The sequence below is a fragment of the Diorhabda carinulata genome, chromosome X (assembly GCF_026250575.1).
Source record: "Diorhabda carinulata isolate Delta chromosome X, icDioCari1.1, whole genome shotgun sequence".
In the NCBI taxonomy this organism is placed as follows: domain Eukaryota; kingdom Metazoa; phylum Arthropoda; class Insecta; order Coleoptera; family Chrysomelidae; genus Diorhabda; species Diorhabda carinulata.
In genome coordinates this window covers 52,788,091-52,800,716 of record NC_079472.1, presented here as the reverse complement: position 1 = coordinate 52,800,716, position 12,626 = coordinate 52,788,091, and the positions used below count along the sequence as shown (strand labels likewise).

The following is a 12,626-nucleotide window of genomic DNA, read 5'->3' as shown; positions in this document are numbered from 1 at the left end:
AACAAAATTTTTAGCTCAACAGCGGCAACGTTAAGCTTATGAATAGAGTCAAGAGATGTCAAACGGCAAAGGTCAGCCACGTACGGCAATGGCAAATGTCACCCGCGAACGGCAACGGCAAACGGAAACTCAAGTTTATGTGAAGAGGGGAGTATGTAGTGGGGACAACTGATTCGATCACAGTGCTCGATGTGGTCAAATTATCGTAAAATCGAGTGCAAAGATACAAGTAGAACATTTAGTCTAAACTTTATATATTTCTACTATCATAGTGGAAAGTAGATGAAGGAAATGAGCAAAGTAATAAGTGAATAAAATATAATGTAAATTAGTTGTGTTCTATCAAAATATGTCGGTATTATTAAGTCATCATAGTTTTTCAATCAAATATCTTTTAAAATTAATTTTAATCGATATCGAAAGCATAACATTGAAAATATAAAAGTTCGTAAGGGTTTATTGAAATATTTTGTAATATTTGGGTTTCTGAATCTTGCGATTTACGTTAACGGTATCACATACCTATTATTGATAATGTTGGCTCCCGTAAAACCTCGCTTATCAAATAATCCAACATGGCTATTGGTTTCATCCTTTCCTTTAGGTATAAATTGCTTAAGTTGCTGGTAAATAGTGATTAAAATAAATGTTTTTGCACTTAGCATCTTTCAAGAATTCTTTATCCCGACTAATAAAGCCATCACTACTTGCGAATAAATAAACAAATCATAGGTATACATCTTAGTTACGTACAGTTAAACCTGTATTTAAGTAAACTAAGTGTTGCTTTTTTCCAATTTTACCTCACCATTTTCAAAAGACAAGCATGTAAATTGCAAGACTTGTTTCTATAATCTATTACCAAGTTAATCTATGCACTTCGTTGGATATTTAAGCTCATCAATTTTTACCACACAACCATCTATGATAACGCCATCAATTCTGGCACATAACCGTATCACATTTGTTTACATTTCTTTGTATAGCCTTACAGATTCCTAAAAAAATTCTTAAGATATTTTTGAAAATATGTTATACTATTTTTTTAATAATAATCTTTCTTTCACTTTTTCACTAAAAAAAAACTATAACAGTGTTCATACATCTTATATATGAAATTCTCCTGTCGCAATGTCAGTAAACATACTCCTCCGAAACGGCTTGACCGATTTTTTGAAATTTTATAAGCATATTTAGTAGGTATGAAAATCGGCCAGCATCTATTTTTCACACCACTAAATGTTAAGGGTGGTCCACTCCTAGTTTATATCTTACAAAATTTTTTGATATCATTGTCTATGTGACACCATTTGAAAAAATATACAAACCCAAATTTTCACTCTTTAAGGATCAACCCCTATTTTTCATTTGTTATTTAATAGCTTTTACCGATCGTGGCAGTGACTTCAATACGTATTATTTTAATTTTTCTTTGCAACTCTCATCGTGAATTTATCATTAATTTCCAGTACAATCATTACTTATTCACATTTTATTAGTAACTGATAAAGACAGTTAATTAAGTGATCTCATGTGAATAAACACTTGCTGTGAGCCATTACCGTATCTGTACATATTGTACTTAATTTTTGAATTAAAACAGAAACGTGTACGTGTATAAGTTTTTTATTATTGTGAAAGGTAAGTCAAATAATAAGAAAACGAATAAGTATTTCAACTTGATTTATTTATATGTCATCAATACTAGCAAGACGCGAAGGCCAATTTGAGTCGTCGAATAATCAAATCTTGAGTTATACAAAAATACAATCAAAACGAAGAGAAGCGCCCAGATCCGTAGTCAACAGACGTAGAGCAATTTATCAACGCCAACTTCTAGCATTTGAATCTGATTAATTCCTTCAACTAGCATTCCAGTATAAGTTTGATGTTATTATGCTCATTCCAAAGTAGCCATACGTAATTTGAACAAGAAGTTCTCGTATTTTCGTCCATGTGTGGGTCATCAGAAGAAGTGCAACAAACGTAACACTACCTGATTATCGGTTAATTCCTATTTCAATTATAATTATATCCCCACACAATTATAGTGTTAGTTATTTTTAACATTTCCTAAAAATTATATGTACGGCAAAACCTTTTGCCTTGTCAGCTAGTATCCATATATTTACATTATGCTTTTATTTCATGCAACCATCAGATATTATTTCTGTAGCGCACTCTACTAATACTAATAAAAAATAAAAATATTATAAAAAAAACCCGAATATACGGTGAGCCAAATACAATTCCCAAATAGTCCTGAATACATCTATTTTGTCTCATATTAATGATAATTAATTTTTATATTTTAATATTCCCAAATATAGTATATGATAATGCTACCAGAAAATTCAATGGAGTCTAGATATAAAATTAGATATGAAAATGAAAACAATCAAACCAATAATCCAGATATACTCAGGTTAGGTACATAAGTTACAACCTTTCGGAAATCATCAACAGTACACGCATATGAATAACCTGATTGTATGTCATCCTTTTTCCAATGCAACCAGTTCACTTGATCCGAAACATCTGGACAGTAAATATATTTTTCCACATCATTTTCGTAAGGATTATTCAAACCAATGAGGACAATCCCTCTTGTATTGATTGGATTGTAAACTAGTTTCCAGTAAATAGCTGGAACTGGTATTGCGTGAGTATTTGTATCAGTATATAAATAAAGTTCGACGTCTTCTCCAGTTTCTTCATGGGGTAAACTTGTTATGCCAAAAGTGCCTGTCCAAATTTGAAGATCTATTTTATTAGATTGGGCGTAAGCTCTGGCATCTCTTTCCGTACTGGCCCAATTATTGCCGTTGAATGTTTCCCATTGGGGTGCAACATTTGTATACCTACAAAACACGTAGTTAACAACATATTAACTGGGAAAGGTGGATTTGGATATCTACATCGAGTATTCACAAGATGTCATGACATTACTTCAAGTTTTTGTTGACAAAATTGCTGGTCATTTGGAACTTTACGGAACTTTCTGTTAATCTAAGAATATGATCTATCAAATATGGGTGGATCCGTTCTAGGATAGAATCGACCAGTACGAGTCACACAATTGAGAATTAATCGGCGGTCTTTACAGAAACTTTATATGATATGATGGGTACATCATATCATATGAGAAGTAATGAGATTTGGATTGCTTAAACTATCGGCTTTCTTATCACTTTTAAACACTTATTAAACACAGCTCTTTAATATTTTCCAGTTTTTCGAAATGACTTTCATCTAAATCATGCTCCAATTTAAGAAAAGGTGGAAAAAGTGACGAAGACTTAAACAACAATCAAGATGTTTTACAGTTAACAATCCTCTGTTTTTCAAAGGTTTTCAAGCACTATTTTATCACAAATATTTTGATTAAATTTGATTCGCAGTAGAACTGTTTATATATAACTGTCCATTCGTGATTCTTATTGTTAAATGACGGTTCCATCTCACACACGATAAATGTTTTCCAATGATTTAAGTCAGCAGAAAACTTTTGCTATGGTTAAACAATTTCCATTTCTCTACTTTTCAAACTGCATGCTCACAAATTAACTAAGTTCCACAACGTTGCTCTGTTTCCATTGCTTCGGTTTGTGACAAAAACCCAACCTCACTAATGATACTGTCAGATATATTGTTCACACTTATGGAGTTAAAACTTGTTTTTAGATCGTGGTGTGACATAGTAGTTATTTAGTATAAATTTAGTTATCTTACGACATCATGCTTTTGAGATCATGATGTTGTACGAAAATAGATACTATTCAGTCCAAAATTCGTGGTCTATTTGCATTTACCTAATTGAATAAAAAATACCAGCAAATCTTAAAATCCGGCAAGATTTGCTGGATTAATACTGAAGTACAATTGCAGTTTTTAATATGTATCGATTAATTTCTTGATAATTTCAATACCTTATTATTGTAGTGAGCAACAAGTCTCTTTTTACTCACCATTCATCAATTATCACTTACCTAAATGTCGAAATTTGCTCAGCTGCATATACAAAATCTCCCTTAGCAGCAAGATGACCCTTGGATAGAACGTAAGATTGATTATTATCAATGTACTTAGTAGACGTCAGTGGCAACCCAACCAAACCATTTATAGTCGATCTTTGTATGTCTCTCAAGTAGAGATGCTTAACACTGTAACCTCCTACATCATAAAAATCTTGATCTTCATGAAACGATGGTCGAGGTACTGCACTTTGATGGAAGCCTATTGAAGCCGTAATATTATAATGAGAATACAATGCTTCTTGCTTTTGTACATCGAAACATAAATTAATTGTTCTTATGAATCCATTATCTTCCATGGCAAAACCAATTTCAGCTGATTTGGCGTTGATACCACAAACAGTATCCACATATCTTCCTACGGCAACAGGACCTCCAGTACAACTTATTTGATCCCATGTGTATGTCATATCTTCAATTTCAAACAAGGAGTTTACTTGACATTTTGCTTCAACTATTGTTTCAGTTTCAGTTGAGTTGAGTACAACTTTCTGTCCAGGGCAAACAAATACATAAGTGTCTCCAGACTTTATTACTACAGTTTTATCTTCATTGTTTGGATAGATGAAGCTGGTCATTTCAAAATTCATCATTAAAGGATGCTTATCTATGAATGGATTTATCTCACATTCTATAAAATAGAAACTGATATCATTTGAATATTTAATAGAGTAATTAAATTTAAGAAATGTTGAATGATTCAGTACCACGGAAGCTTTATTTAGCATTGGGCCTTAGAATGTGGGTCTTAGAAGAGCCTACAAACATTTCATAATAGACGTGTGGAATATTTCCATTCTAAGATTAAAAACTGGCAAATAGTTGAATTCTATGAGATTTTGGAATAATTTCATTGTAAATTAAATTTACTGGTACAGTTATCATTACATTTTGAGTTTGGAGATCATGCAGGAATTTGTTCTTGGTGACAATATCACTTATCATGAGTAATATAAGCAATTTAAAATTAGAAATGAGTTAGTTAAGGACGGGGAATGAGACAATCTGAAAAATATACAAAAATGTGCAAAGACTGCACCATATTTTCTGCTGAAACAGGTGATTGATTATTAGAGAGCTTGGTATATATATGGAGTACTGCGACGTCCTTTTTCTATAATCGTTCTTCTACTCATTTCACTATTTTTTCTGATATGGTATATATTCTATTCTTTTCTCAGTCCTTTCAAGAACCCAATGAATAACTCGAAATCTTTAAGCCTCGTTGCAGAATGTTGCAGATTATTTGCAAATGATACTAATGTACTTATGTAAAATTTGAAGTTAGACTTTACACTGATGCACAAGAAAAAAAATCTGGTTGTCTTCTTTTTGAGTGAATTTGATTTAAAAGTTACATTAGCAAAAATATTCTCCAGTTTAAGAACTAAAATTATGGGTATTTTTATATGATAATTATTTCAAAAAGCTATAACACTCATTTTTCAGATTCAACCCTTTATCTTCCTTCCTTTAATTTAATGGTTTACTGCTGTAAAGATGATTATTTGCATTGAATTTGATTCAATTACGAAATTTCATGTCATTCGTTTTTACACCACTATAAAAAATGTATATTTTTATTATTATTGTGCTTTCCGTGCAAATTCCTTGAACTGATGATATTTATATTTGACAATTTTCTTTACGACTTTCTTAGGTGCACCTAGTTTTCGACATAAGTCTTCTATTTATTTAGCTTACTTTCGCTTCCTGTATTGTCGGTCATCAAATCCTTGATCATATACTCATCGCTTGTTTCGTGGTCGAAAACTGAACAAACAACTGCTCAAAAAAAACTGAGGAAAATTCAAAGGCTCAATCTGTTTGGATATCGCAGAGACTAACAACATACTCTACTAAAACCTTAGAGGCGCTGCTAAACTTTCCTTCCCTTTACCTTATAGTGGCTAATCTAGACAGAAAAATTGGATACAGGAAATCTGATAGGTCATCTAAGGATCATAGAATCGATAAAGGCCGGAAGCATAGTATGATGAATAAAGAGATAAATGACCGTCAATCAAGGATTAACGAAGATGTTTGGAGTTAAGATGTTTCGGAAATAGTGCATAGAACAGTATAGGGCATTTCTAGACCATCATGCAAACTTTTCAGAAAACTATTTGTCAAGTATAGCAACTATCAATATACATATGTGCTCAGGAGTTTTTGAATGGAATCTTAATCGTACTAATAAATAGAAAGAAAGTAACACTAATATAGTTACTATGCCACCAGGATATACCAAGCAATATGGAAGCTGATAACCTAGCCCAAACGGTGTAATTACTCCATATTTTGAACCAGAATCCTACTGTAGCCTTATAAGATATCACATTAACAAAGAACTGTCTGAATGTTTGAAGGATCACTTGGTGTCTTGGATAGAAAAACTGCATTCATAACCACATCAACTGAGACATTTAAATACCACCTTAACACGATCGGCATGGTAGAGGACGGAAGCTGGAGATTTTACAATTTAGCAGAAGCAATGTCAATAACTTGGGAAGTGGAAATGAAAAACCTCAGAAAAATAGCCTTCTTTGGGAGGAGTCTCTGTATTTTGTTGTCAGAACAATGAGAAGCAGATTCATGCATAAAATATATTTTCAGGTTTAAATACAGAGCGGTTAAAAAGCCAAGACGACAAAAAAAAATCTACAAAGTGTACTGAGAGAAAAAATACTCATGAAGAGAGGGCGTCTATATTGGATGATCAAAATGAGTGTTATTAGGTGTAGAGAATTGGAAAGATGAAGGAGAATAGGATTATTCAATAACGTTGGAAAATGTTTAATGCTATTGGAATTAAAAATGAATTAGGTAAAATAAATAAACCATATACCTGCTTTACAAATAATCGAAAAACTATATAAAACGGCACTTATGATGAACCACAATATGAGGTGAGGCATTTTAGTTGGATACTTAAGATAGTAGCTGATCAAATCACATACAACTAATTTTATACCTTCTCTCTAATCAATACTTATCTACGATTCATCTAATTATTAAAAATTGTAATAATAAGTCAACAAAATTGTTGAAATCCTGTGAAATACCTATTTGAGTAACTGTTTTTAATCAATCTTCACTGTAGTCACGTACAATGTTTGCTTTGTTTGTTATACAAAGAAAGTCGGTAAATTGAACTGTACTCAATAGTTTTTTAGTACTTCCTATCCTCATAAAGTATGTCCCAATTTAGAGATATAACGACGATGATTTTGTTGAATGGCAACACTGTCATTTTGGTAACTAATTTAACATTTTCAAATTATACATAATTTCCAAACATCAAATTTTCATTTCACATCAATTTTGAAAAAATAATAATAAATTTTCCTAAAATAAGGGACATCTGTAATGGAAAACTTAAGTTGTTCTGCAAGCATTCATACGCATTAAAAACAAAAAATATTCCATTTTCTTCTCACACATCTATTAGCACTCGAAATTAAAGTCGAATCATCATAGTTCCAGCACTTGGATAACATTATAGCAATACTTTGGGTCCCAGGCTGTAAAACTCTCGTTGTGGTCAATTATCAATGCCAACACCAACACTTTGAGTTGAGCTAACTACGCTACGAATCACGCTTACTCATAGTAAAAGTAGTACTTCTTCTTAGCGTGCCGTAACCGTTATCGTTCGGTAGCTCCCATATTGCCTACTGTGGCTTTGTTTACTGCTGGGCGGAATTGCTAAATGGTTGATTTCCTAAACTATTGACGGAAACTCTTCAACCACGATATTATGCGCTGACCTACACTTCTTCTACCCATTATTTTGCCCGGCATTCCCAAGTGAATAAGATCCTGATTCACTAGGTTGGGCATCACATAATCAAAGTATTCTCATTTTTCATTCTACTGTTAACTATTTCTAAAGTTTTGTTCGTGCGCTCAAGAACCTTGCTACTTGTAACTTTATCAATCCAACTTATCGTCAAAATATAGTGATAAACCCTTATCTCAAATCCTTTCAAAAATTTGAGCAAATTTTCTGTGAGCACTCATGCTTCTGCGCAATAGAAAACCATAGGAATGATGTAACATCGTACCATCCTCATATTCAGATCAATATTAAGATCATGGCTGCAAAGGATTTTTTCAGTTTGGAAAACTTTCCGTTCATTCTTCTACTTAATGTTTTTGTCTTCTATTAACCTTGATTCATCCTTCTGGTACATTTTGTTGTTAGTTTTTCTCCGTAATTCTGCTAGAACATTACATCATGGTCTATAAGCCAAATGAGCTAGCTATTAAAAAAATATCATCAGCGTAGCGTATATTGCTGTAAATTTTTGCAGTACCCAAGACACATTCATCAGCGTTCTCTAATGCTTCGTTGATTATTTTTCAAGTACAAATTAAATAGCAGTGAAGTTAGAATGTACGCTTGTCTTATTCCCCTTATTTCAACCTCAGGGGAAGTACGCGAACGCTAACTGATACCAGTAGAGATACGCAAGGATTTGTATATCTTTATCATCATATAGATGATTGTTCCAAAGTTTCTCATTCCGAAACACTTAATAACCGATAACCCAAGGGCTTGACAAAAATTGTAGCACAAACAATCTGTTCAAATATCTTAATGACATTTATTATCTTGTTGCTTAATACTTCACTGATAAATGCAACCTGATTGAAAAAAATATATTTTTGGAAAAAACAATAATTAAATATTTGAATATGTCTGCTGCTAAGAAACACCTCAATGGTTCTACAATATTTCTTCAATGATACTTTCTAACTAAAAACATTTTCAGTACAGTTAATTTAGACATTTGAAGTTACATTTTTCCAAGTTTTAGCAAACGGTGAGTTTTATCATAACAATACCCTCGACAAAAATTGTAGATCATAAAGTTATCTACAAAAAACGTATGAATACTTTTTTCCTACAAGGCACTGTTTCTGAGATATAATGATTCAAAAAGTTGTAAAAGTTGTCGTATTTAATGGTTTCACCGATATATTTTCAGCAGTAAACTTTTCTTAAAACATTCGAATCAACCGAGACCTGTTATGAGTATTTGTAAGAAATTTCTGTTGACTGGTGGGAACTGTCATAAGTTCATCAAATAAATGATCAATTGACGAAGATGTTCTGCAGCTTTGGTATTTTTCGTACAATCATTATAGCCATTGAATACGACAGAATACGGAAACATATAACTTTTACAACTTTTTGAATCGTTATTTCTTAGAAACGGTGGCTCGTAGGAAAAAAGTATTGCTAAGTTTTTTGTAGACAATTTTATGGTCTATAATTTTTGTATAAGGTGTTATGATTAAACTCACTATTTTGCTGATAATCGCGAAAAACCCATTTTTTTGACCTGTGACCTTGAATAAAATTTTTTCCATACACGAAAATGATGGGGGACATTCAAATTTTTTTCTCAATTGTATTTTAAACAATTGTACTGATTTTCAGCTTGATGGGAATTTATGTAGCTTCACTCTTTTTTTTGGTCTCATTTGACCGGACTATTTATACAATTTCAAATTATTGTCATATTCTTTTTAGAATGATATATAAATTATATAGGAATAGTACGTACCGGTGTCACCTGCAACTTAACATTAGTTTTGTGACAAAACATACTTTAAATACATTATAGTTGACATCTAGATATCTTCTTATTGAAGGAACGATCCACTTTCAAAAGACGCATGCATTACGCGAAAAGACAATAGTAAGTTATTGCTGGCAAGTGACATTAATAGCTTGCAATAGGCATTAGCGGGTAACGGAGGGCGCCTGTGGACATGTTGAGAAGCGCAGGAAAATGGACTGCTATGATCAATAGTAAGTTGCTAGCGGCCATTGTTTTGTTCGATCGAAGACGAAATCAATCGTTTACCGTGGGAAAAATAAAGGTTTATTTTAATGGTATGTGAGTGAAAATACGAGGTGAAATAGGAACGCTACATGTTCAAGTCGTATGTTGCTCAAGTTAAATGATTGTTTATTGGGATTTCAGTATTCATTTGTATGACTAGATTAGTTGAAACTTTGAGACCTGTTTTTCTCACGCCTCTGTTAGTACCATTCCAACTATCTCATTCAAAATGTACTCATTTATTAATCATACTGTATATTCTTTTTAAAACTACACATAATTTTCTCAAACTACAATCGGATAATTTCCTTGAATTTCGATCATTCTAAATATCCATTTACTAATTTGAAATATCAAGTTGAATATTATGTCTGGTTGAATAATCATTATAAATATCTAATAATTTTCTTATTACGAAAATCGCTTCTGTGATCATTCAAATATTTACATCAACCTTTCCCAAATTGTTCTGTAGGTGACCAATAAAAAAAAGCTCATAAACTCCAGTTCAAAAAGGTTATTACCATAGTTTACTACAATTTTTATTCGTAATTTGAATGTGAATAAAATAGTTTAAAAAAGCAAAATCTGGTCGTTAGTTACCAATTCCAAAACACTTCGATGATTACTCGTATATGTTTAGAAATTTATTAAAAATAACTACTGTGACTTGCTGAATGACATATTTTTTTTATAGTTGTATTTATTTTTGTATATAAGATCGATAAAAAATAACTATTGTACACTGTAATTTTAATGATAGTGTACGTATTTTTTTAAAACTGACTTTTGTGGCAGTAAACTTCAATTCGCATTTAGTTACACAGCTAAATAATATGATTATTCTCCAAAAATCCTCATACAAATCTTAATTCTTCTCGATTATGCATATTAATAGTAATAGGTTTGAATTTATCGTAATGTTAAAAGGTTTAAGCTGGTTGACATGTTATCGACTGCTATCGAACATGAAGCGGATGACAGTTCGGGTACTTCAGTGCCTTGGCACTAACTAATTTCACTGCCAATTTCCATCGACCAACCGTCATTAATGTTTCACTTTACTGCAAATTTCAAAAAAAATTTCTTCAATGTGTATGTTTCCATAGGAGAAACGAGAAACGGCTATAGATATCCAAATATGTAAAAAAATACTGTTGCATGGACATACTCGGGCGCGTCAGATATTAATAGTATCAATGCACCACGTATTTTAAATAATGTATGTACGAAAATGGTCCCAGAAATATCTGGCCCGACCTAAAGATGGCGGTTAAGAAATACCACAGGAAGTACACAATCTATACAATGTTTCAAGTTTGAAGACGCCAGGTTGTTTACTATTTGTTTGGTAGCTATCAATAGTGAATGTTTTCAATGAATTTGTAAACATGGGAAAAAATTATTATCGTTATGAGATATAATACTATTTTTTGAAAGGTCTTAGCCCAGCGAATATAGAAGCTAAACAAGATTCGATTCTGGGTGAGAATGCTATGTTTCGTTATAAAGAGTATATTGAATAGCAGAGGTTAAACGAAGTTGTAAAATCTACGAAGACCAACATCGCATTGGTCGACCAAATGAAGTGACGACTCCATAAATAAAGAAATCCACAAAGGGGTACTGGATGATCGAAAATTGGAAGTGCGCGAGGTAGCAGACATAGTAGGCATTTCAAAAAGTCGGTACATCGCATACTAACTGGAAATTTGAAGATGAGAAAGCTTTGCGCAAGAAACAGCATCTTGAAGATGTTTCCACCTAGTGTTTGGCAATATTTCACAGAAATAAAGCCCAATTTTTGCACCGTTCCCTAACCATGAATGAACCGTGGATACATCACTTCACTCCCGGAACAAAAGAATAATTAAAACAAAGGACTGAAAAGGGAGAACCGGCTCGATGGAAGGCAAAGACTGTTTAATTTGCAGGCAAGGTCATAGCGTCGGTTTTTTGGGATGCGCGTGGAATAATTTTCATTGACTATTTTGAATATGGAAAATCTATCAACGGCGAGTATTATGCGAACTTATTGCAACGTTTGAATGAAGGAATCAAGCAAAAACGGCTGTATTTGGCTGAAAAGAAAATGTTGTTTCATCCATATAATGTACCAGCTCATATATTCATCATTGCTAGGACCAAAATTAATAAATTGAAGTTCATTTTCTGTTTCTAGACTCGACAAAATGGTTCGATGGTCAAAAATTTTCCAACAATGAACGGGTCTACTTCGTAACTTGATATTCACTAACTAGAATTTATTAGTTAATATTTTTTCAGGTAGGTAGGATGAGAAGGTTTATCACCAGGATTTAATGTGGTTTTAATATGTACCACCAAGTACTATTTCATATTATATCAAAATGAGTAATTTGGAAATAAAATAAAAAAATAACCCTACAAAGAGGAATGTTGCGTTTCGCACAAAGAGTTTTTGGTGTTTTTGATATTTATATTTTGCACATCTCACACATCTTCTTTTGGTTTGTCCTTCCACGAGAAGATGTAAGGAAATAAGTCCTTTTTGGACATAAATAATACTACTTTTTTGGTACCTTGCCATTTGCCGTATAACAACCCACTGTTTGTGGACATGAAAGCAGATCCTTCACTTCTAATTTGCCTTCCATTTTAGGGAAGTTCTAGTGAAAGATATGTCAAAGCATAGAACCACATCCTGGAATTTGATCGTTGATGCTAATAATTTGACAACTTTTTCTATAAG

General features: G+C 32.5%; 1 protein-coding gene across 1 annotated transcript; it reads right to left on the bottom strand.

The window, feature by feature from the left end:
• Positions 1-1,666: 1,666 nt before the first annotated feature.
• LOC130901478 (uncharacterized) lies at positions 1,667-6,995 on the bottom strand. Its single transcript, XM_057812908.1, has 3 exons — positions 6,886-6,995; positions 3,990-4,665; positions 1,667-2,861 (listed from the first exon to the last, which is right to left on the bottom strand). The coding sequence occupies exons 1-3, from the start codon at positions 6,953-6,955 to the stop codon at positions 2,399-2,401; spliced, it is 1,209 nt and encodes a 402-aa protein (XP_057668891.1). The 5' UTR covers positions 6,956-6,995; the 3' UTR covers positions 1,667-2,398.
• Between the last annotated feature and the right edge of the window lie 5,631 nt (positions 6,996-12,626).

What these genes read in the sequence shown, in the direction of transcription:
- LOC130901478 (XM_057812908.1), bottom strand. Translation starts at nt 6,955, where the DNA reads ATGCCTCACCTCATATTGTGGTTCATCATAAGTGCCGTTTTATATAGT. An exon ending in TTCGATTATTTGTAAAGCAG is followed by an intron (nt 4,666 to 6,885) that starts GTATATGGTTTA and finishes TCTATTTTATAG; the next exon opens with AATGTGAGATAAATCCATTC. An exon ending in GAGCAAATTTCGACATTTAG is followed by an intron (nt 2,862 to 3,989) that starts GTAAGTGATAAT and finishes CGTGTTTTGTAG; the next exon opens with GTATACAAATGTTGCACCCC.